Genomic DNA, 22,927 nt, shown 5'->3' with positions numbered 1-22,927 from the left:
GCAGGAAATCCAGACCTTCATAGGAATTCCTCCATTATGAAATGTTGGTAGCTAATATAAAAAACATGTAAACACCACTCACAGCAGGGGGGCTCACGAGTTTCCACTTTGTACATATGAACTCAGAGAATGGGATTCAAAAGATGTAAGAGTCAAGAAACCACATCAGTAAGTAACCCTTTTAGTAAAACCTCTGGAAAACTCTCAGGCCTTCCTGCTCACCAGAGAATCCTCAAGGTAGACAATCCCCCATTTCTCCTCTTCCCTGACCTCCCCTTTAACTCAGCACTTGTCCCCGCTTCCTGTCATCTGCCATTTTGACACACTGCTTCCCCTTCTTGGCTCAGCAGCTTCCCTGAACACTGTTCCACTATATGTCCTCAGACCTCACACCATCACTCAAGATCCTCCTGCTTTCCTCCTGGCCCAGCCTTTATTGCTGACATACTGGGAGAGCCTGATGGACAAAAGGTGCAGAGAACTGAGTAGAACTACTCATCTTAATATTTGTAGACTGCCGCGGACCAGCACAGCAGTAGACGATGAGGCCACCTCAGGGTTGAGAGAAGCGTGCAGGGTGGTCAGGGCGTCGGTGAAAGAAATTGTTGTAGAGCAACCCCGCCTGTATGAGATTATCTCAGGACATCCTTTCCCCCTAACAAAATGACAAACAGACACACTTCAAGAGTGAAAATCTGAGTGTAATTTTCTTTGAGTTTGTGACCAGTATATATATGTTTTCCAAAAGCACAGGAATGAATATCAAAGAAATTAGCTTGCTCTTGGGCTCAGTCTATCACCATCAGGGAGGTGATCTACATAACAAACAATGACCATTATAGAAGAAAGAAGGAAGTTTAGAAAGACAGATAAGGGATTAAAGTTAGTAGTTCTAGAAAGACAGGATAAGATTTTTAGCATTCTTGTAGTGGTTCTGCAACAGGGTGGTCCCCAGGAAAGGGGGAGGTTCCCTGCCCCACCCAAGAGAGGGTGGAGCTGAGCAGGAAGAGGAGAAGCTGCAGAAGAGACTGAGGAAGGAAGCAGGATGGAGCCAGGAGACCTGGAGGAGGCGCGTGGAGCCTAGAGACATGTGAAGAAACTGTGCTTGTCTTTTGGTCGTGGACTGGGTAACACAGATGTGGGTGAGACCCATGGGGAGGTGACAATGGCAGCTTTTATTTTGATGTTGATTTTGCTCTTTTCCTTCTGGCCTTGTCTGGTAGTTTCTGACCCTTTTCTGTGGGTCCCCACTGGAAGATGCCTTAGACGTGTGGCAGGCTTTGGGGCCTTGCTCTGGGCCAATCCCATTTGGATGGACTTTTACCCACGAGGGGACGGGTAACTTTGGGTGCTTCATTTAGAAACTAGACTCTTCGCCTTACCTGTATTGTTTCCTAGTTTTATTAAAGTTCCTTCCCATTAAAGTCTCCTATGTTTTGTGTTGATGCGGCGGATGGCAGAACCCACTTAGAATAGACAGGTTTGCGGGGTTTGGGCTGCCCCTCTCCCTGTCCTATAACAGTTCTTGGTGGTCGTTATCTATTGATAAGCTTCTGCCTTTTCAGGGAACTTCCGCTGAACTTCCTCTGCTTCAGGGTGTTATGCTGTTCTCCCCCCGCGCGCTGGTTGCCCAGCCGGACCTAGGGACCGGACCGTGGCGAAAGCCATTCCTAAAGATCACTGCGGGGGGAGGTGCAGCAGGTATGTAGGGTTTTGCTGTTCTCCCCCTGCGCGCTGGTTGCCCAGCTGGACCTAGGGACGGTTAGCCCTAAAGGTCACTGCAGGGGGAGGTGCAGCAGTAGACCATGTGACAACTATCAAAGTGCATTTATCACTTCATTTATTTGCACAAATTTCTGACAGTGAACAGATCTTTGCTCATTTTACATTTATGGGAACTGAGAGACACAGCAATGAGAGGACAAAGCAAGTGACCCATCAACAGCCCATCAAGGTGATATTACCCCTAGAAGTATGGATGGTATTTTGGGGGATAGTTACTTTTGGGGAACCTCCCTGGGATCTGTTCCAAGATAAATCCTTGACAGTAGGATGGGTGTCTATGTTCTTGGAGGGACTGGAGCTCTGGCATCATGAGGACCGGATCAGGTCACAAACATCCCTATCAGCTGATTCCCTATCACTCTACTTGAGCCAAGTGTGGGTGTCCAAAAGGGGAGTGACACAGTTCCAATTTACCAGGAGCTCCTCAAAATTCCTATGGGATAGTTGGGTGCTTTAAGAACCAGGCCTTTTTCATCATCTTAGTCATTATGAATCATGAGGACCATTTATGGATCTGCTCTCAGAATTTCTGTTTTCTGCTCAAGCTGTCAATAATTCCTGAGTCTAACCTTCTCCAAACCCACAAATACCAGACCCACTAGAGAAGCACTCAGGCTTCTTCAGATGCTGACTCAAACTCTTATCATAGCTTCAGATTTTGCCTGCAGCCCTGGATTCTCTCACATATCCCATAGCCCTTGCTTTAGTCACACTGACTAATGCCCAGCCATGCCTTTGCTAATGTTGCTCCCGTTGCCTCAAACCTCTCTCTTAGATTCTTTGTAAGTTCATATTCCTTGTTAAATGCTTAGGGGTTCCAGGATGACAAACCTCCAGAGAAAGTGGCAATGAGGACAACAAGTGCCTATGATTCTGATGTTGAAGGAGGCCAAGCCAAAATGGGAGGTGGTGCAACATGCTTGGGAGCCTGGGTGACAGGCCTTTGGCATGGATAGTAGGGTGTTCACGGAAGACTCTGCCAGCAGATGCCAGTTAAGGGCGTGGGCAGAGGAGAAGGGAGATGATGGTGGACATTTGAGAGAACCCCTAGAGAGGCCCAGACCAAACAGAACATTTCTGAGATAGAAATACTGCAAGAGTAGGTGGCAAAAGAACCAGAAAGATAATTAACTGGTCCTATTCTATCCCCTGTCCACTTAGGTGTGGGAAAACACAGGTTGATGTACATCTTTATGGATCTTATTGTATATGTTATGTTGCTTTCATTTCATTCATTCATTTGCTCAGCCAACAAATATTTATTATACTCTGGTTATGGTTTTACAATTTGCACAGCCATCAGCAGCATATGAATACACCTGTTTACTATAACTTCACCAAACTAGGATGTTATAACACCTTCACTTTATTTTGTTTAAGTAGTCGTGTAATTCCCCACCAGTCTAAGAACTGGCTACTGACTTTTGTTCTAATTTCAGAAATGTGTGTTAACTTAAATAAATAACTCTACACAGTAAAGAAAATTAACTGCATTCCATTACCCATCAAACCAATCACCTTTATTGAAATGTCACAATAACCCAAATGTAGAACAGTCACAGAACATCAGGAAGATGTGGATGCCACTGCCTTTTCCGCTGGCTTCCATTCTCTCCCACTCAGGCTAACCATAGCCTGGGGACTCCACAACCTTCTTTGCCTAGCTTGTTAATGAGAACTAACCAGAGATGGCTTAGAAGTTCCTATTAAAGAGGATTGTAGGGCCTCCCTGGTGGTGTAGGGATTAAGTTCCAGCACTAGCACCACAACAGCCTGGGTATGATCTCCACCGGTGAGCTAACCCACATATGGCCTAGCAGACCTCTCCTGTCTCACCCACGGTTTCCCTTAGGAGTGTATTTCAGTAGATCTGCCTGATCTGCTTCCTACTCTGGTGATTCCTCTCACACACACACCCCATTCCTGCACCTTTGGTCTATACCCCGGTTTTTTTATGCATAAATAAATCTTAAAAAAGAGAGAGAGATCAGGAAAATGACTAATTATAATAAAGTAAAAATCAAAATCAACAAGCAACTATAAACCAGAGACCTGCTACAAGGGGCGGGAGGGAAGGAGGGATTAGGGTTAAAATAAGGGGGGTGGGAATTGTATGGGGGAATACAACCAAGATGAAAATGCACACATTGTGCAAAAATGAAAAATTATGTAAAAATTATATAAAATAAAATAAAATTAAAATTAAAATAGTAACAGGGCTTCCCTGGTTGGGCAAGGGGTTAAGTCTCGGCACCAAGAAGCTATCTGTAGCACCAGTTCAATCCCTGGCCAGGCAGCTAACCCACATGGCGCAGCAGACCTCTCCTGTCTTGCCTGCTGCTCCCGTCAGCAGTGTATTTCAGTCAGTCTGCCTGTTCTGTTCCCTATTCTGTCTCTGGTGAATCCTTTCAAACCCCTGCCCCCCGCAACTCTGGCCTGTACCCCAGTTGTTGTATGTATAAATTAAAAAATCTTATAAAAAGAGAAAAAAAAAAACAAGTAAAACATTAAAAGAAAGAATACCCAAATAAAAAAGAAAAGAGGATTGTGTTCAGCTGCATGCTAGGGAATGAAGAAGAAACTAGAATTTTTGTTTTAATCCAGATAAACTGCATTTGTCCCATTCAAGATGGCTCTGAGTATCAGGATACTGGAATAGATGCTCTACTTTCAGCTCCTGGTAGCTCCACCATCCCAAGTCTAACACCATTTTATTTTGTTCTATACCTCCAGGGCACTCCTACAGCAGGAATATCTTGCAACCCACCCACCATCATCCTGACTGGGGATGCCAGTTCACCAGAAGGAGAAACTGACAAAAACCTGGCCAACCGGTACAGCCCATGTGTTTAATCTTTGCACTACGAAGAAAAATACTTCCTAGAACAAGGGGTTTAGACAGCTGTTTTATGTGTGTGTGTGTGTGTGTGTGTGTGTGCGCATAAATCTTTTCTTCTTTCTTGGGTCAATTTATTAATGAAAATGCGATTAAGGAGTTTTTCAAAATGGGGAAAGAATTTGGGATTTTCCTCCTACCCCCAAATTATTTTTCCTCTCCTGGATTTGGTTCTTTGCACTCTGCTAAGCTTTAAGAAAAGCACAAATCAGAGAGGGGGAGTTTCCTGTACTAACTGCCCACATATTTGCAAGCAGACCTGAAAGATCTGAGTCTTTGACTGTAGGATCCTGCCTCTGGCCAAATTGTGTCTTGTGTGGAGGATGATCACATGCATGGGGCTGTCACTGCCTGGGATTCACACAACAGTAGCCCTTAGATGGCTCTAGTTGGGATGAGATCATTCATGTACAGTTTCCAAAAAGTTAAAAAGAAAATTCTCATAGAAATATATAGTGAGCATGTACCAAAGACTTATTTAACTCATCAATGAGGGATTTGTCAGGGTGACAAAGTTGGTTCAAAGAAGGGTACAAAAAATGGATATGTGTGTGTGTATGTATGACATGCATATTATGTGCATGTATAGATTAATACAGCTTATACCTGTGTATACACATGTGATATGTATATCCCTACCAAATAGATATCATCTGCTTTTCTATTACACAATTATTGACATTTTATACAAGTTAAATGCTCACTCAGAATCTGGGCCCTAATATATAGCAAATAGTTGTTACCTCTCCTTAGAGTAATGGTTCAGAAACTAAGGTGGATCACAACCACCTTGGGGGGTTGTTCTATCACAGATGGTTGGGACCTAGCCCCAGAATTTCTGATCCAGCATGTCTGGAGTGGGGCCTGAGAACTGCATTTCTAACAAGGGCCAAAGCTAGACAGGCTTGCATGGCAAATCTCTTAGATGATTTTGAAAGGACATACAAATATCTAATTGCCTACTTCAAAGCTGTGGGCAAATTTTCTTAACAAGATGGCTATTTTGTTTTTCAGAGCTCACAGTCCCCACAGGAGGCTTTCTCACCGACACTTGAAGGTTTCTACCGTTTCGCTGACTTCTGTGGGTAAGGGTTAGGAGAATTTATCTTATTTCTGCAATCAGAGATGGGGGTCCAGCTGAAGGTGTATTTGAGTAGGAAGACGGAGGTATGGCAGCTTGGCTGGGCTTGGTCCCATCCCTCCCCTCTCCTGCTTCTCACACTGGTTTATCCCTACAAGTCCAACAGGACAAAGTCAATTAGCCCCTCAAAGCTTGAGCCTAGAAGTTTGATCCCCCCACCCCGCTTTTTTTTTTTTTTTTTTTTTTTGCAAAAGGGTAAGAAGAGGGAGACTGAAAGGCAAAGAGAGACAGAACAGCTCAATTCCAGGGGCCCTCTGCCCCCTGATAAAAAGGCTGACATCCAGGTCAGCATGTGCCTCAGTGCAAGCCTCGCTGCCTCAATCACTGGCTCCTTCTCCAAATGGCCTCTCCGGGCCTGCTTTGGACAAGACATAGAAATGACAAACTTGGTCTCTGCCTTCCTGCTGCTTGCAGTCTATGAGGAGACTGAGAAGTGACCAGATACAATCAGGACTTGGTGATTGTATCATTCTGTAAAGGAGACCCTTCACAGAAGAGTTGGGGAAATTGAGACAGGACAGGGATCAGTTCTCTGGGAAGGCAGGAGGTTGAATTGTTATTTCCAAGGAGAGAGTATTTGAGTTGTACCTTAGAGAACTGGACAGATAGACAAGAAGGAGGAAAGGTACTGCATTCTGGATGCAAAAGCAACACAGTAGGGGAGCAGGAACTGTTAACAGAGTGATGGGATGCGCAGTCTTGTGTATTGGCCTGGGCTCTTTCATGATAGACACCAACTCAAACTAGCTTAAACCAAAAGAAATAATAAATGAAACCTAGGGCTTGTGGTTTCCAGCAGCGCTGAATCCAGGTGCTTGAGCTGTGTTATTAGTAAGTCTTCTGTCCCTCAGGTGTCCTTTCTCATGTGCTAGCTTTCTTCTTGGGCATGCTCTTCATATATGGTAGCAAATAGCTACCAGTAACTCCAGATATGTCCAATTGATGGAAAGAGAATTCATGTTCTTGCTATCACTAACACAATTCCCAGGATTGCTGCCCATTGGCTTCCCATGGCTATCCCTGAGCTCAGCATTGTGGCCAACGTTAATGAACTCAGCACCTGGCCCAGACTGGTACAGGATGCTGTGCCTACAGTAGAGGTGATGTAGAGGTAGAACTTGGTTCCTTCCTAATTAATATACTTGAGACTCAGAGGGTTTTCAGGCAATGCTAACCAGAGGGGTGGGGAATGAAGGCTGGGGAGGCACATGGGAGCTGTCTCTGCAGGAACATGTAGGGTTGACAAAAGTGACTGGGCCCAGTTCATCCTTTGGATACCACATTGAGGACCATGAAGAATCCTGATGAGATGAAGCAGGGTAATGGCCTGGTCAGAAAGGTCTCAGCAAGGTCATTCTGGTAGGCTGTGGAGGATGGGAGAGAGGGGAGAGCCCAAGGTGGGAGACTTATAAGGTGGCTGGTGTAATTTTGCAGGTAAGAGTGAGCAAGAATGGAGACAATGGAGACAGGTGCCCATGACATTTTTGAAGTAAAGGCAGGGCCTGGTGATCAGTTAATTGGACATGGGGTGACTGAGGAAGAGGGTGAAATGATTCCCATGTTTCTAAGCAGCTAGATGGAGGGTGGCATCATTTGCTCAAAGAAGAGCTGCTGGAAAAGGGACAGTTTTGGAGGGATGAAAGTAAACACTGTCAGAGGAATAAAGGTGGCTGTGGGATTATCTTTGGTCCATGGTCTTTGGAATGCTCCTTTTATCTACACACCTTAAACTCACTAAATTGTTAAAGAAAAAGAGACCTGAAGGAAGAATACAGTGGGGGCAGGGGGAAGCAGGCAGCACAGAGGTGGAGCTTTGTATGGCCTTTCCTAACTCCAGAGTTCAGGAAGGTACTGGGAGCCCAAGGCAGCCTCATGGCCATTTGTGACAGATGACTTGTCACAACACAGGCCCCAAGGAGCAGCCAGGAAGCCATCTGTCCCCATGCAGCTCTTTCCATGACCCTGCTTCCAGCTGAGGTTTGGCTGGACATGTCTGCTCTGGGGAGCATTCCGGGGTTGAGATGTGGGATGGCAGGGCCTCTCACCGAGCTTACTTTCCTCTGCAGACCCTGCGGGGCATGTTATTGACCTGGTGAATGACCAGCTGCCAGACATCAGCATCTCAGAGGAGGATAAGAAGAAAAACCTGGCACTGCTGGAAGAAGCCAAGTCAGTGAGTGAGCGATTCCTGACCCGCCGAGGGAGGAGATCTAGGAGCAGCCCTGGAGACTCCCCATCAGGTAGGATGGACTGGGGCCCACTCTGAACCCTCTAAGGTGGGGAGGGCATTAGAGAAGACCAAGTCCCTGGTGCAGTGGGAACACTGCTTCCCGGGTGCGATGTTTGAGTCATTTATCCCTGGGCCTCTGGGCCACAGAGGATTGGGCCTTGTGGAGAGGACCTTGCAGGGAGAAGGGCATCTTTTCTAATTAAAGAAGTTCTAAAATAAGGACCCAACTTTAACTCAGAAAAACCTTTGTTTTGGGGACCTGTGTGTGACCACCTTAGCTTACTGTTTTCCCCCAGAAATGTCAGCCCTTATGAAACCCATGAACTTACTTGGGTTCTCCCATCCCCAAGTCCTACATGGAGAGAACTGCATGTGATGTCCTTGGGCCCTGATTCCTGGGTCACAGTTTAAGGACAGAGTCTATGTGACTTCCCCACCTCCCGCAGGAGAGCCTGCCTCCTCAGCAAAGGTCTGGAGATGCTGGCATTGGACTCCCTCTCCCTGGGCTCCAGCTCTGGGCTCAGGAAGCCTCCTAGGCACTGGAGGATGGCCTTGAAGGTGGTCCTTATGGAATTTCTGGATTAGACAAAAGGTTTTTCTGGGCCCTGAAATCCTCCTGCTACAACTATGACTAAACTTACTCTTCCTCCTGAGCAAAAAGTTGGACCAGGATTTAGGCAAGTCTGGATGTTCTCAGGAGGCAAAGGGAAATTTGAAATTAGGGCCATCCTGGCAAATCTAGGAGGTACAGCCTTTGCAACTATTCTTGCCAAACAGTGCCATAACCCCTGTTTCTATAAGTGCTGTGAGATTAGGCCAGGCAGGCTGAGGAATGTGACCCTGGTCCTTACCCCACAAATGATCTGAGTGCCCTTTTCCAACTGGCAGCAGGGGCTATGGGAGGAGCCTTATAATGCCATCTAGTATCAGCCCTTGACCCCAACAAGGCAGACCCAGTTCCCAGGAGTTGGAGACACCTTAAAATATGTCTACATTAAGCTGAAATCCTAAGTCGTCATGAATGCTGACCAATTTCTGTCTTTTTCCATAGCTGTTTCCCCAAACCTCAGCCCTGGAGCTTCTCCTGCATCCTCTCGGAGCAACTCACTCACCGTCCCCATACTACCTGGTAAGGTCCAGGCCCTCAAGCATTTCCTACCTTGGTCTCCCCCTTTGGTTAACAGCTCAGCTCTTCCCCTGACCTGACAAGGACACCTCTCAGCTCCCTTTCCCCCAGCCTGCAAATTACCCAGCCAGGATCCCTATGTGGCACACTCCCCAGCAGCTCCTGGGCCTGACTATGCTGCCCCAGAGATGGTGGATGTGCTTTCTGTTGGGTGTTTGGGCCAGTGTAGGGTGGCAGGGCTAACCCAGGAGGAGGCAAGCTGGGGGCAAGGTTGTGGGAAGGTGCTCTCTCTGCCCAGAGAGAACTTAGAGACGTTACCTCAGCTCTTATTTGGAAAGGCCTCTATTTCAACCACTCTGCTTTTTGGTTTCTCCCCTTTTGCTTGGCGGTATACATGGCCACATCTTCAATGGGGGAAGGGGGAGGGCGCCACAGTAGCCTGCCCTTGTCAGAACTGTGGGGCATGCTCAAGATCAAGTCAGGCAGCTGGGTTCAAATCCTGGTGCTGTGTGATCTTGATTTTCCTCTGCCTCAGTTTCCTCATATGGTTTCTGTGATAATTAAATGAAAGCTCACTGAGAACTTGGAATATGGAAAGTAAACCACAAATAGTGGCAAGAAAGGACATTCTGGGGGAGGTTGATGTGGTTTTGCTAAAGGGACAAATGAGGGTCTGGGGTGGTAGACATCACTCATCAGTGTCTGGACCATTCCAGGTTTGGATACATGCAGTGGCTCACAGTCCCCCCTTCCTGGAGCACAACCACAGGTAATGGGGCTCCACTTGGGGTTTCTGTGCTAACAAGTCTCCCCTCTTACTCTTTAACATCTGAGAGCCCCCTCCATCCACCCGTGACCCACTGGAAATGAGGGTACTCTGTGGCGGAGGACTCATCACTGCTAGGGGCTTCCTTGAGGGTATTTCAAGAGGAGATAAAATCTCTTCACATTGCTAACTGACTTATGTTTACTTTATCCAGCAGAAGGGGAATGAGGCTGAACTCTCTTCACCTCACCTTGGTGAACCTGTAAGTTTGAACTCTACCTGACTTAGCTGATTTGGTTTTGGAAGACATAGTCTCCCAGGAGACTAGGCTGGCCCCAGGCAGCCTGTGTGTGTGTGTGTATATGGGCAGAGGGTTGAGGTTGAGGAAGCCAGCAGGTCCCTCTGCCCTACTGTGACTGGAAGTCTGAGGAGGAGGCGGTGAGGAGTGAGATTCAGTAATGTCCATACTCCTGTACCTCCAGTCAGACTTCTTGCTGGCCAGAGACTGCTGGACCCAGTAGCAGCCTGGCAAGACTGTCCCTCTTGTCAGATCTAGTGAAAGTTGCAGGAGAGCTCTAGTCTCTAGTTGGAATTCTTTGTGGGGGCCACCAGGAAAACCTCATCTTTGCTGACAATGAATAGAAGAGCCCCACTCCTATAAAGTGCTCAAGGTGGTATGAGGTCCACAGAGAGCACAGGTCAGCCAGAATTTGGTCCAGGATAGAGTTCTCTGTAAGACTTTCAGCACACATGCTTCACAGCCACACAAATATACCGACAAAGACCCATAAGTTCCTCACACAGCAGGTTTCCCTTGGGAATGGAAGAAAAGCGCTTAGCACTTCGAAGCTAAGTGAGCTATTTTCTTTCTGAGAGTCATCCATTGATCCTTTTTTTAAACTTATGTTTATTGAGATAAAGGAGGGTTACATCATTGTTTCATCAGGGGTTATAGGTTTAAACCTCTACAAATATATATTTTCACACCCTGCCCACTACTAGTGCTCCAATAATCCTCCACCACGGATTCTTAATCTCTTGGATAATAGAATTTTCTGAGAAATGGTTCAAAGCTATGGAATCTTTTCCCAGAAATATATATACCCCCCCCACACACACACACATTCACACATAACTTCAGAGACTTCACAAACCTAATGGGAAATATGAGTTCCTACAAATTAAGGACCTTGTCAAGAGGAGCCAGGACAAGAACGTGGAGAGCTGAGTCTGAGCTAAAACTTGTGACCTCAAACCATCCTTTCTATTCTACTGCTGTGAAGCTTCACAGATTTTGCATTATAGGTCCCATCATCCTATCTGTTTTTTTTGGTGTTTTTTGTTTTTTTTTTTAACAAACCTCAGACTTGTCCGTGGGTTCTCTTTAGTGGTTCAGAAATAACTGAGAAAACCTCCACTCTATCAGTTCCTCTCTAACACATTCATGCACAAGTATGCCCTTTGGCAAGGTGGGTGGGCAGAAGCCCCACAATGAAAGTGACCCCACTTATCTACTCCCCAATCGGGTGACAGCTCTACATTTTCTCTTTCAGAATGCTCCCAAAGGACTAGCTGACCGGAAGCAGAATGACCAGAGGAAAGTGTCTCAGGGCAGGCTGACTCCTCGCTCTCCCACAATTGAGAAATCCAAAGACATTGCAATAGAACAAAAGGAAAACTTTGATCCCCTCCAGCATTCTGAGGCCACACCCAAGGGCCCAGCTTCTGGCACAGGTAGTGTGGGGAAAATGGCTCTGAACAGCCCCCAGCCTGGTCCTGTTGAGAGTGAGCTGGGCAAGCCACTCCTGAAGACAGCCAGGGAGGGCAACCCTCTCCCCAGAGGCCCAGCCCAGGGATCTGGAGGGGTGGCTCCTTCAACCTCCCCAGGGAAAGGCGCAGCTGGAGAGACAGGAACATCCAAAGGTGGCTCCAAAGCTGAGCTTCGGTCCCCTGTGTCCCGGCCCCCCCTGCTGCGGGGAGTATCCTGGGACAGTGGCCCCGAAGAAACGAGCCCCCGGCTGCAGAAAGTGCTTGCCAAGCTGCCGCTGGCGGAAGAAGAGAAGCGTTTTTCAGGCAAAGCTAGCAGCAAGCTGGCCAAGGCACCTGGACTCAAAGACTTTCAGATACAAGTGCAGCCTGTGCGGATGCAGAAACTGACCAAGCTCCGAGAGGTGGGTGACTGGGGGCCAGCTGGGCAGGGTGTGCACTCCTGGTCTCCCCCAGGTTGATGACCTCTGGGTTGAACTGGTTCCTGGGCAGCTCTGTCTGGATCTGGGCATTGTAGGGGAATTTAAACTTCCCTACTCCGAGAAATTGGGCCCACTGTGCAACATTTTCTTCACAAACACCCGTTTCAGCTGCTTTTTACATCTCTTACTAGGGAGAGGTCACTCTAGGACATAGTTGTCACATAAAGCCACATTTGAAGGGGAAGTTGTGGGTCTGGAGGGACACATGGGCCCCTCAGCCCTAGGCTGTGTTATCTCCTCTAGCCAGAGCTAGTGGCCATAAACAGGAAGCCCTTGATGGAGTGCCTTGTCATGCCTAGGACTGGGGGGAATAGTTTTTCCCTTTGTAATGCCCCCAAGCTTTCCTTTCTGGCACCTGTCAGTAAAGAGCCTCAAGTCCACCCACAAATATAATGATGGCCATGAGGGGTTACTCTCCCCCATCCTGGTAAATTTCTGCCAACATCCATGATGTCTGCAACTTTCACTGTCCATCAAACCAGGCACAGGGATGTTTCATGTGGTCGCCACCCTATTTATGGGGTGACTAGAAGGTATCCAGAAATGGAGAGGAGAAAGACCATGGTGAGAGGTAGAGAAGAGGTTAACAGGACAAAAGATTCCTTATTCAGTGCCCGCTTCCCCAGAGGGTCAACTCAGGGTACAGGCCATGGCAGCAGGTATCCACAGGATGGGACCCGGTACCTCCATAGCCGGAGCTGGACAGGGCTCTCCTGGCTCCCCTATAGAAGGGGTGTGGGGCAGGGAAGGAAAAGGGGCACCTGATAATAGTCAAGCACAACTGAAGGGTTTCTGTGCTAGCAGGGATGTAGTCCAAGGCTGGCCACTGTCCTATTGAAAAACCTTCCATAATACTCCGAATTAGAGACTCCAGGGAAGCTGGGAGCTGGCTGCTCTTAATTTTTGCACAGAAAACCCCACCCAGTTAGGAATATCTCACTAGCCAGTGGATCAGCACAGGGACTGGAGGGACTGCTTGTGCTGGCTTCCATTCCAGATTTCTGGGAAAGGTGGGGCCAAGGGAGTCAGACAGCCGGACATTTGCCTTCATAGGCCTTTGGGCATCAGAGACCAGGCTTAGCTTAGACAACAGGCCACTCACCTTCACACCCCTACAAGTCTCTTTCTGCAGCAAAGAAAGTCACAGGGAACTCAAAGGCCCCACCCCGCTAGCTACTAGCCTGGAAGCTAAGCAGCCCACCCCCATTCCGGGTGCTGAGAGTTGAATGGTTTGGAGCCTTTGGCTTGCCAAGGAAACAGGTAAAGTGCCAGTCACTTCCATTTAGGCTAGAGCACCCTCTGCTGGCCCCTTCCTTGCCTCCTTTACCCAGGGGGCAAACCATTCAAGTGGCCTCAGTTCCAGAGGAACCTGAAAATCCCTTTTTTTAAAACAAAAATTTTTTTTTTTAAGATTTGTTTTCTTTATACCTACAAGAACTGGGGTGCAGGCCAGAATGCAGCAGACAAGAGGGTTCACCAGAGACAGAGTAGGGAGCAGAACAGGTGGATCCACTGAAATAGTGTGAGGGGAGCAGCAGGCGAGACAAGAGAGGTCTGCTGTGCAATATGGGTTAGGTCCCTGGACGGGGATCGAACCCATGCCACAGTGACTGCTTTTAGCATGACAGTGCTGAGATGCAACCTCTTGCGCTACCAGGAAGGCCCCTGAAAATCCTTTTTTATAGCACAAATCACTTGGGCTATGTAGCTGGGTCAGGATTTCTACTTGGGGGCACTGGACGGGTACTGATTGACATAGAGCAAGTATGATAGGCCTACCTGTGCCTACCTACATCCCTTCCTCTCTCCCTGGGCTCAGCCTGCTGAGGTCCTAAGCAGGATAGTGGCTGCTGGGCCTGCTGCCTTAGGGCAGCAATTCTTAGGCCTCATTTGCCTGGAGAGTTTAACAAATGGCAGGTCACTGAGGAACTTATGGGAAGGGACCTCACAAGTCCTGGAAGTAGGCACTTACTGTCCAGAATGACAGGGCAGGAAGCTCTAGCCAGCTCAAACACTGCCATGAGGTTGTTTCCAAAAGCAACCCCATATACATTCAGGGGACCTCCTCAACCCAGATCCCTGGGTTCTACTTCTGCTTTTCTTCCCACCCTCAGCAGGCCTTAGCTGAGGTGTGGCTGGCACCTCATTTGCCCTAAGCCCTACAAGTTTGTTTACAAAGCACACTAGGCCAAGGACAGTTCTTAATCCAAGAAATGTGGCCCTAGTGGTAGAGTTTTAGGCACCTTTATGTGCTACGGAGGCACTGTCATGGTGTCACTCAGATGTCACCACGTCATCACCATTCACCCACCTTTGAGACAACACTAGTAGCTGAGTGGCTACAGAGCCATAGATAGAACTGAGAAAAGAGTATCATTATCTGAAATACTGTCTTCTTTTCCTAAAAAGGAGCATATCTTGATGAGAAATCAGAACTTAGTTGGCCTGAAGCTTCCAGAACTTAGTGAAGCAGCCGAGCAGGAAAAAGGTAAGTGGGGTGGGGCAGATATGTTCTTAAGGCCAAGACTGGGTTCATTTTCACCAGATCAAAGAAGTGAATGTGTAAATACTAGACTTCCTGTCAGGGTCTCTGTCCAACCATGCTGTGGCAAGTGTGGGCCGGACACAGAGCAGGCCCTAAGTAAATATTTACAGATGAATGAATGAATCAGATGGCTTTCCTGCCCATTCAGAGCACCTCTAGCCCCTTTCCAACCAGCACCCTCCTCCAGACATTGCTAGTGCTCTTGAGGCTTGTGAGCACCTACTGGTTCTGGGCTAACCCAGGCCTGAACTTTTAACACTTCCTTTCTTCCTCACACCCAGGAAGCCACCCAAATAGAATGGTTCCTCTTTTCAAAACCTCAGAGTCATTTCTTGCTTTTCAATCTGCTGTCACCACAAAGTCCAGACCTCAGTTCTTTCCTCCGGGTGGCTGTAAGTCTCCACCCACCCAGCCAGACTCATGTTCTGAAAATAAAACTTTTGGTCTCCCACCTTCTCCCAGGCCCTCTCTCCCAAATTTCCTCTCCTGGTGTCTCCAGTAGGATTCTAACCCTCTGAGATCTGGGATGAAGCCTACTCTCCGTGCTCCCCAGAGCCCTTCCTTGTCCTCATTCTCATTGTGCGCCAGAACTATAAGACCTGTTGTCAGGCTTAAATCCTGGCTTCTTTATTATTTCATAACCACACACCCCTCTCGGGGTTTTATACTTGTCTACATGGTTGAAACTGGATCTCAGGCAAACCTTTGTTCCAGGTTGTAAGAAGGAGAAAGAATGGTAGCCCACAGCCAGCTTACTTGCTTGCTTTCTTGACTGACTGATTAATAAGCAGGGCAAGAGCTGCTCACAACTCTTTAGCTCCCATTGCACTGGATAGTAATGGCATGGTTGTAGCCATACCTAGTTGGATACTGCTGACCTTATGGCGGGATTAAACTCCATTCACATGGGAGGAGGGGAGAACAGGTATTGGTGGATGAACAAGGCTGCTGTCTAATGTCATCTTCTAAATCATTGTATGTCAGTGTTTCATTTAATACATATAGAACTTTCAATTGTTTTAATGACTTTTTAATGTAGTATCCTATTGTCAGAGGAACTATATAGATTGCTTGACCCATCTCTTATCACTTGATAAGTTGTTTTTACTTTTTCTCCCTTATAAGTAATAATACAATGAACATTTTCCTAGATGTATCTTTATAGAAATATTTAAGTTTTTTCCATGGGGTGTCTTAGAAGTGGAATTGCTTGATCAAAATTTGTATACACTGTCAACTTCAAAAATGAAGACATCCATTTCCTACAGTAACACCTCACTATCCAGCAGGGAAAAAGATGGATCTTAGAAGTAGAAAAATTATTATTTTATACTGAATTTGACTCCTGTAAACATCAAATTTTTAAAAAGAAAATAAGCCATGGTGGGTGTTCAATACTTGCATCTTTCCTCCTATTTTCCTCATTTCTGAGATCTGAGTGGTAAAGAGCTCAAACTTTACCACTTAGCAGTTATACAGCCTTGGGCAAGTTTCTTATTTTTGATATTATTAGTTTGCCATCTGTAAATGAAGATAATGTAATACCTACTTTACTGAGCTGATGTAACGATTTTATGTGATACTGTTCTTTATTTCAGCAGGAACTTGACATATATTCTAATTCCTACCCTTAAGGCTGTAGAACTCTATCTTGCCAGTGACATGGTATATTGTTGTATTGTGTATTTCACAATGTGTAGGAGATATGGTGGGCAACCATATGTGCTTGATATCTCCACAATTGCGACTTCCTTGTCTTACATTCTGAAAGCCCCATCAGAGAGCTAATGACCTCCTCTACCAGTGCTGCGGGAGTCCTCTCTGAGAAACGGCGAGGCTGGCCCCTTGCTAGACTCTAAATACAACTGTGCGTATGAGCACATGGAGAAAGCTTGAGTCTCTTATGATTGTTGACTATTCCTTTGAGAGACAGGGAAGATCCTTACCAAAAAATTCTGAAGTCTTAAGAACTTAGCCTGTCCTTCAGTTTCTGAGCACTAGAGCCTCTTTCCGCTGTTTTATGTGCTCTCTCCAACATGCTCTCTTCACAGGGACCATTTATAGGATGTTTGGGTCTTGACCATTTGCAGGTCATTTCAACCCAAGAAGTGAGACTGACTGTGGTTTGTTTCCTAAGCCACATACTGGCAGAGATGAAAAATGCTTCAACCCTGCCACTAAGGAAGGGGGGCCTTGTCCAACCTATCATCAGTCCCTGCAAACTACCTTAACTGTTTTTTACTCTGGCTACACTCCTGACACAGTTTATTCTAATATCCACAGGCAGCCAGAGGAATCTTTAAATGCAAAATCTGGTTGAGTGTCTTCAGAGGTTTCATTGCTGTTTAGATAAGCACTAGAATCCTTAGTAGGCTTGGTGTGGTTAACCCTGCTCACCTCCCCACTATCTTTTAGGGCTGCCTTCACCCTGTCTCTCTTTCAATATCCTGACTTTCCTTTAGCAACTCATTATTCTCTCTTCTTAATGTTGGCACATGCTATTCTCTCTACGTGGGATGCTTTGCCTCTCTTGAACTCCCGTTCAGTGTTAAAATATCCCCTTTCTAGGAAAGTTTCCAGCACCTCCAGATCCTTTTCCTTTGTAAAATCTAGCACAGAATAAAATGAAATATCTCAGTGTTTCAATGATTAAACTATCCCCATTGATGACAAGCTCTGAAAGAACAGTGTCACAGCAGCTTTATTCAGCATTGTATCACTATCTACAACTCCATTGCCTGTGGCATAGTAAGCACACTTAAAAAACATTAAGTAAATGAGCTCACCCTAATCTTCTAGAAGAGGAAACACAAGGTAGACAAAATCACTACAAGACTAGTATTAAGATTTTAAGAACATAAAGTACCTAAGAAGATGTAACAAAGTCAATAGGTGTGAGTCATGGCAGGCTTCCTGGAGCAACACCTTTGAACTGAGGAAAAGAAGGACATCCCATGTGTAGGGAATATTAGTGATTGCCATGTTCTGGGAAGAACAGAAGGGGTCACAGCAAACCAAAAGTGAACCATGGTTCCAGAGAGATGAGTGTCAAGGGTGGAATGTGGGTAAGCATCAGGACATGTGAAGGGTTTATAGGTCAGCTAGTGAGTTTGAACTTCATTCCAGATCCCTAAGAAGCCAAAGAAGTCTGCAGGTAAGGAAGCAAACTGAATTTGGAAATAATTTTTCTATACAGATTAGGAAAGCTGACCCGAAATAGGAGAGGGTGGGAGCAGGAAGATCAGAAAGAGGATAAGGAAAGAACTCGGTAAGAGGGGATGAGACTGTGGACTAAGACGGGCAGAGGATGGGAGATGAGGGAAGGCCAGTTCTGAGAGCTATCTGGAGGTCAAATTCTCAGGACTTGGTAGGGAGATGGGGTGGCAGGGAACACCAGGAAGACCACCAGGTTATCTGTCTACATGCCTAAGGAAATGACGATGCCGTTAATCAGGAAGGGAAGCACAGAAGAAAGAGCCCACTTAAGAAGGAAGACCTTGAATTCGGGCTTGGATGTGCTGAACATCTTCAGAGAGCAACTTGAATGCCAGTCTGACTGGACTAGTTTTGCACCCTGGCTCAACTACTAACTAATGGGATCCTGCAAAACCATTTAGCTGCACTTCAGTTTCCTACTTCACAGTTTCCCCAGAAAATGAGCTTAGCAGTATTTACTTCAAAGGGCTGTTGTAAGGAATAAGTGAGAAAGTATACTAATGCATAGTTGATATCAACGAATAGTAGTTGATCCAGATGGCAATGTCTCGGAAGTGGGTGGGTACTTGGACCTGGATGTTGAGAGAAGTGTGGGCTGAGGCAGAGAAGCGCTGTGAATGGGCAGTCCTTTTAGACATCATCGTGTTATAGGACAGGGAGAGGGGCAGCCCAAAACCCCGCAAACCTGCCTATTCTAAATGGGTTCTGCCATCCGCCGCATCAACACAAAACATAGGAGACTTTAATGGGAAGGAACTTTAATAAAACTAGCAAACAATATAGGTAAGGCAAAGAGTCTAGTTTCTAAATGAAGCACCCAAAGTTACCCGTCCCCTTGTGGGTAAAAGTCCATCCATATGGGATTGGCCCAGAGCAAGGCCCCAAGGCCTGCCACAAGTCTAAAGCATCTTCCAGTGGGGACCCACAGAAAAGGGTCACAAACAACCGGACAAGCCCGGAAGGAAAAGAGCAAAATCAACATCAAGATAAAAGCTGCCATGGTCACCTCCCCACGGGTCTCACCCACATCTGTGTCACCCAGTCCACGACCAAAAGACAAGTGCAGTTTCTTCACATATCTCTAGGCTCCATGCACCTCCTCCAGGTCTCCTGGCTCCATCCTGCTTCCTTCCTCAGTCTCTTCTTCAGCTTCTCCTCTTCCTGCTCAGCTCCACCCTCCCTTGGGTGGGGCAGGGAACCTCCCCCTTTCCTGGGGACCACCCTGTTACAGGGCGAGTTCAGGTGAAGCTGTGGCTAGTGGTGTTTGAGGTTGATTTCTGCTCTTTTTCTTTAACTTTCTTCACAGTCCAACACTTGAGTTTATTACATCAAACTGGGAGCATATCTTTGAGCGGATAGCAGTGGGATTATTTCACCAAATCTGGAGGCAATCTATGCCCACGTTTATTCTCCAAATTCCCAGAGTATCTTCCCAGCAGTCACTCTTACTTCCCCGCCAGGTAAAGGAAGGAGAAGAAAGGCCAAATCCAAGGAGTTTGGCCAGTAGGTTATTTTTCAGAAGTTTGTGTGTATGTATGTGGGCGGGGGTGTTGTGGGTACAACTTCAACTGGGGCTTTCCATGTGTTTCCTGCCACTCACTCCACCAGAGGGACTTGTTCTTAATTTATTTTCTCTTTTGTCTTCTATTCTGGTAAATCCTTCCAGATTGCTTGAGATAATTAGCTCTGTTAGCATATGGTGAATTCATTCTGCCTTTCCTCCCCCTTCCTCATTCATAAGCAAAGCAAGTAACAGCATGGGCAGTTTTTCTTTTGTTAGAACATGGATCCTTCTATTCTAAAGAAACTTTCTGAATCTCTCATGCAGGCTCTCTGCTCATCCCTCTGTCTACTTTCCTTCCCATTCTGTGGTTCTTTGTCACCATTTTTCCTCTTACATCTTCCTCTCAGTACTGATCCTGTTATAGGACAGGGAGAGGGGCAGCCCAAACCCCGCAAACCTGCCTATTCTAAGTGGGTTCTGCCATCCGCCGCATCAACACAAAACATAGGAGACTTTAATGGGAAGGAACTTTAATAAAACTAGGAAACAATACAGGTAAGGCAAAGAGTCTGGTTTCTAAGTGAAGCACCCAAAGTTACCCGTCCCCTCGTGGGTAAAAGTCCATCCAAATGGGATTGGCCCAGAGCAAGGCCCCAAAGCCTGCCACAAGTCTAAAGCACCTTCCAGTGGGGACCCACAGCAAAGGGTCAGAAACAATCAGAGAAGTCTGGGAGGAAAAGAGCAAAATCAAAATCAAGATAAAAGCTGCCATGGTCACCCCCCCACGGGTCTCACCCACATCTGTGTCACCCAGTCCACGACCAAAAGACAAGCGCAGTTTCTTCACATGTCTCTAGGCTCCATGCGCCTCCTCCAGGTCTCCTGGCTCCATCCTGCTTCCTTCCTCAGTCTCTTCTTCAGCTTCTCCTCTTCCTGCTCAACTCCACCCTCCCTTGGGTGGGGCAGGGAACCTCCCCCTTTCCTGGGGACCACCCTGTTGCAATCCTTTAAGGTTAAGAAGAAAGGATTATCAAGCCTGGGAGTTCTACATCTATTCCTAGTAAGTTCTGTATTTCTCTGGTCATTATTTTTAAAGATTATTGCCTTTTCTGCACTTGAGAATTGCTGATATATTTTGGTTGATTTAAAAATATGTTTATTGTTATTAAGTGGGTTGAGTTCAGGAGGAAGGTGACTAGTTCTGAGATCCACCAGTTAGGCAACTATTTTAGCAAGATTTGAAGCCCTATCTAGTCACTTTTTTATTTTTGGCTCAATCTTGGGGACTTTTCTAGGTAAAGGTCCATGATATGGCTTTCACTTGATTCTTAGGCCTCATATGATTCAAACAATCATATTGATTTCTCAGGAGATTTCTAATTAATTGTCTCTCTGGTGGGTATAGTGGAAATACATAAAGGTAGAGTGAGGCAGGAGGAACACAGGTTTGCCATCTATCACTAAGAAATGTCAGAGAACAATAAATGCCAGGACAGAACCCAAGAAGTAGCAGATAACTAGGAGACTATCTAGTACAGTGTTATATCCAAAGAAGAATCACTGGCTACCCAGTCTCTGACAGATGAACTTTCAAACTTTTCTGGGATACCTTGCACCAGGAAATTCATGAACATGATTATGTTACTGGAAAGCTCAAAGTATTTAAATATTTGTTACTTTGAGTCAAACTAGACATCCACTTCATTTTGCACAGTTTCACTTGGTGACAAAATATTAGCCCCACTGAGACGGTTACCACCACTATGCCTGTAATCCTGATGTCTAGCCTGGCCTACAATTCGGCAAAATGATTAAGTCAGAAATCTGCTGGGTCAAAACTCCTAAGAGATGGCAAAACATGAAACTCATAAGAGATGGCAAAACATGGATAACTATAAACCATTGTATATAATAAAGAGATCTGATTTGACTCAAGTAAAAGAGATTTCAGACTTTTAATCCTAAATATCCCAAATCATAGTAAGGCATAGCAAGTCTATGCTTCACAAATAACAATTATCAATGGCAGGGACATTTGCCAATGTCCTCTTGTGCTAAGAGAATGTTAGAGCACATCTGGACCTCTGAGGCAGCAATACCCAGAATGTGGCCAGGTAGGAGATGATACCTAGTGGTAGGGACCTTCCAGGGCCACTATGAACAGCTGAAAAAATGGGGCTAGAGCTGGAGAAGGGAAGCTATGGAGTGGTATAGGTATAAGAACTGTCTTCAAGCCAGAGAAAGATTTATGGGAAAGAGGATACTTAGTTGGTTCTTCCTGTCTTCAGAACACAGACCCACATAGTTTGAGGACATAACCAAAGGTTCTTCATTGAGGCATCTATATTTCTGAGATCTATAAAAGATTTAAGGCCCTTAGCTTTATCCTGGAAAATCTCTGTTTCTGTTCCTGTCTATGGGAGTATAAAACCAGATGCTGATTTCTATGTAGGATACAAATGATAGAACTTTTGATCTTATTTGAGTTAGAGTAATAAAACAGTAGGTCTCCTGAGAAGCCTGCCTAAGAGAGGGAGCTTTTCTAAGCACTATAGACAAATAGTCAACCAGCTTCCAGTCACCAGAAACTAACATCTGTTTGCAGACATGAAAGCCTGCTTGGTACTAGGGAGAACATTTGGAAGAACACAGAATTTAGAGCAGATAGAATCAATTTGAAGCTAACTATGCAATTTATCAGTTCTGTGATCTTAAGCAAGTTATGAACTTTGCTGAGTCTTAATTTACACACCTATAAAATGGGATAATTAAGTACTATCTCATTAGGTCACTATGTATATAAAATAACTGTTAAAAGTCTTTGTCATATAATTAGGTTCATGTAAGTCTTAAATCTCTTCCTTATCCCCTGAAGCACATTGCCAACACTACTGTGATTTCAAACAAACATTTTTTTTTTTAAAAGAGGCATGAATTTTTATTTATTTATTTATTTGTTTTGTTTGTTTATACATGCACTGGGTACAGTCAGAAACCCGGGAGGGTGAGAGAATTCACCAGAGCCAGAGCGGGGAGCAGAGCAGGCAGAAGGACCGAAGTACACTGCTGAGGGGAGCAGCGGGTGGCAGGAGAGGTCTGCGCGCCATGTGGGACCCTCCTGCGGTGGCTGGGGAGCAGCCGGGGATCGAACCGGCGCCACAGAGGCCGCAGAGGCTTCACAACCCAGCGCTCAACCGCTGCGCCACCGGGGAGGCCCTCAAACAAACATTTTTATAAGTAACACTTTATTTTTATTTTCAGGACTCCCTTCTGAACTTTCCCCAGCTATTGAGGAAGAAGAATCAAAGAGTGGCCTAGATGTTATGCCCAATATTTCTGATGTGCTGCTACGCAAACTGCGGGTCCACAAGTCTCTTCCTGGAAGGTAAAAATCAGGGCATGGGATACAGAAAACCCTGTATTAGGTAACACCTACAAGGGATACATAGGAGTACCACCCTTGATTCTT

General features: G+C 46.0%; 1 protein-coding gene across 1 annotated transcript in view; it reads left to right on the top strand.

Annotated features, from left to right (window-relative positions):
- The window catches only part of IRAG1 (inositol 1,4,5-triphosphate receptor associated 1), a gene marked incomplete at its 5' end in the record, with an annotated part of 101,055 nt that overhangs the window by 49,021 nt on the left and 29,107 nt on the right, over window positions 1-22,927 (top strand). Inside the window, 9 exon segments of the mRNA XM_084240912.1 lie at window positions 4,519-4,619; window positions 5,696-5,766; window positions 7,889-8,062; window positions 9,104-9,181; window positions 9,895-9,947; window positions 10,162-10,206; window positions 11,498-12,115; window positions 14,603-14,681; window positions 22,720-22,843. Of these exon segments, the coding sequence (XP_084097038.1) occupies window positions 4,519-4,619; window positions 5,696-5,766; window positions 7,889-8,062; window positions 9,104-9,181; window positions 9,895-9,947; window positions 10,162-10,206; window positions 11,498-12,115; window positions 14,603-14,681; window positions 22,720-22,843 (1,343 nt within the window).

The sequence above is a fragment of the Talpa europaea genome (assembly GCF_964194135.1).
Source record: "Talpa europaea genome assembly, chromosome: 1".
NCBI classification, from domain to species: Eukaryota; Metazoa; Chordata; class Mammalia; order Eulipotyphla; family Talpidae; genus Talpa; species Talpa europaea.
The sequence above is the reverse complement of the archived record's forward strand: the minus strand, read 5'-3'. Positions and strand labels throughout refer to the sequence as shown.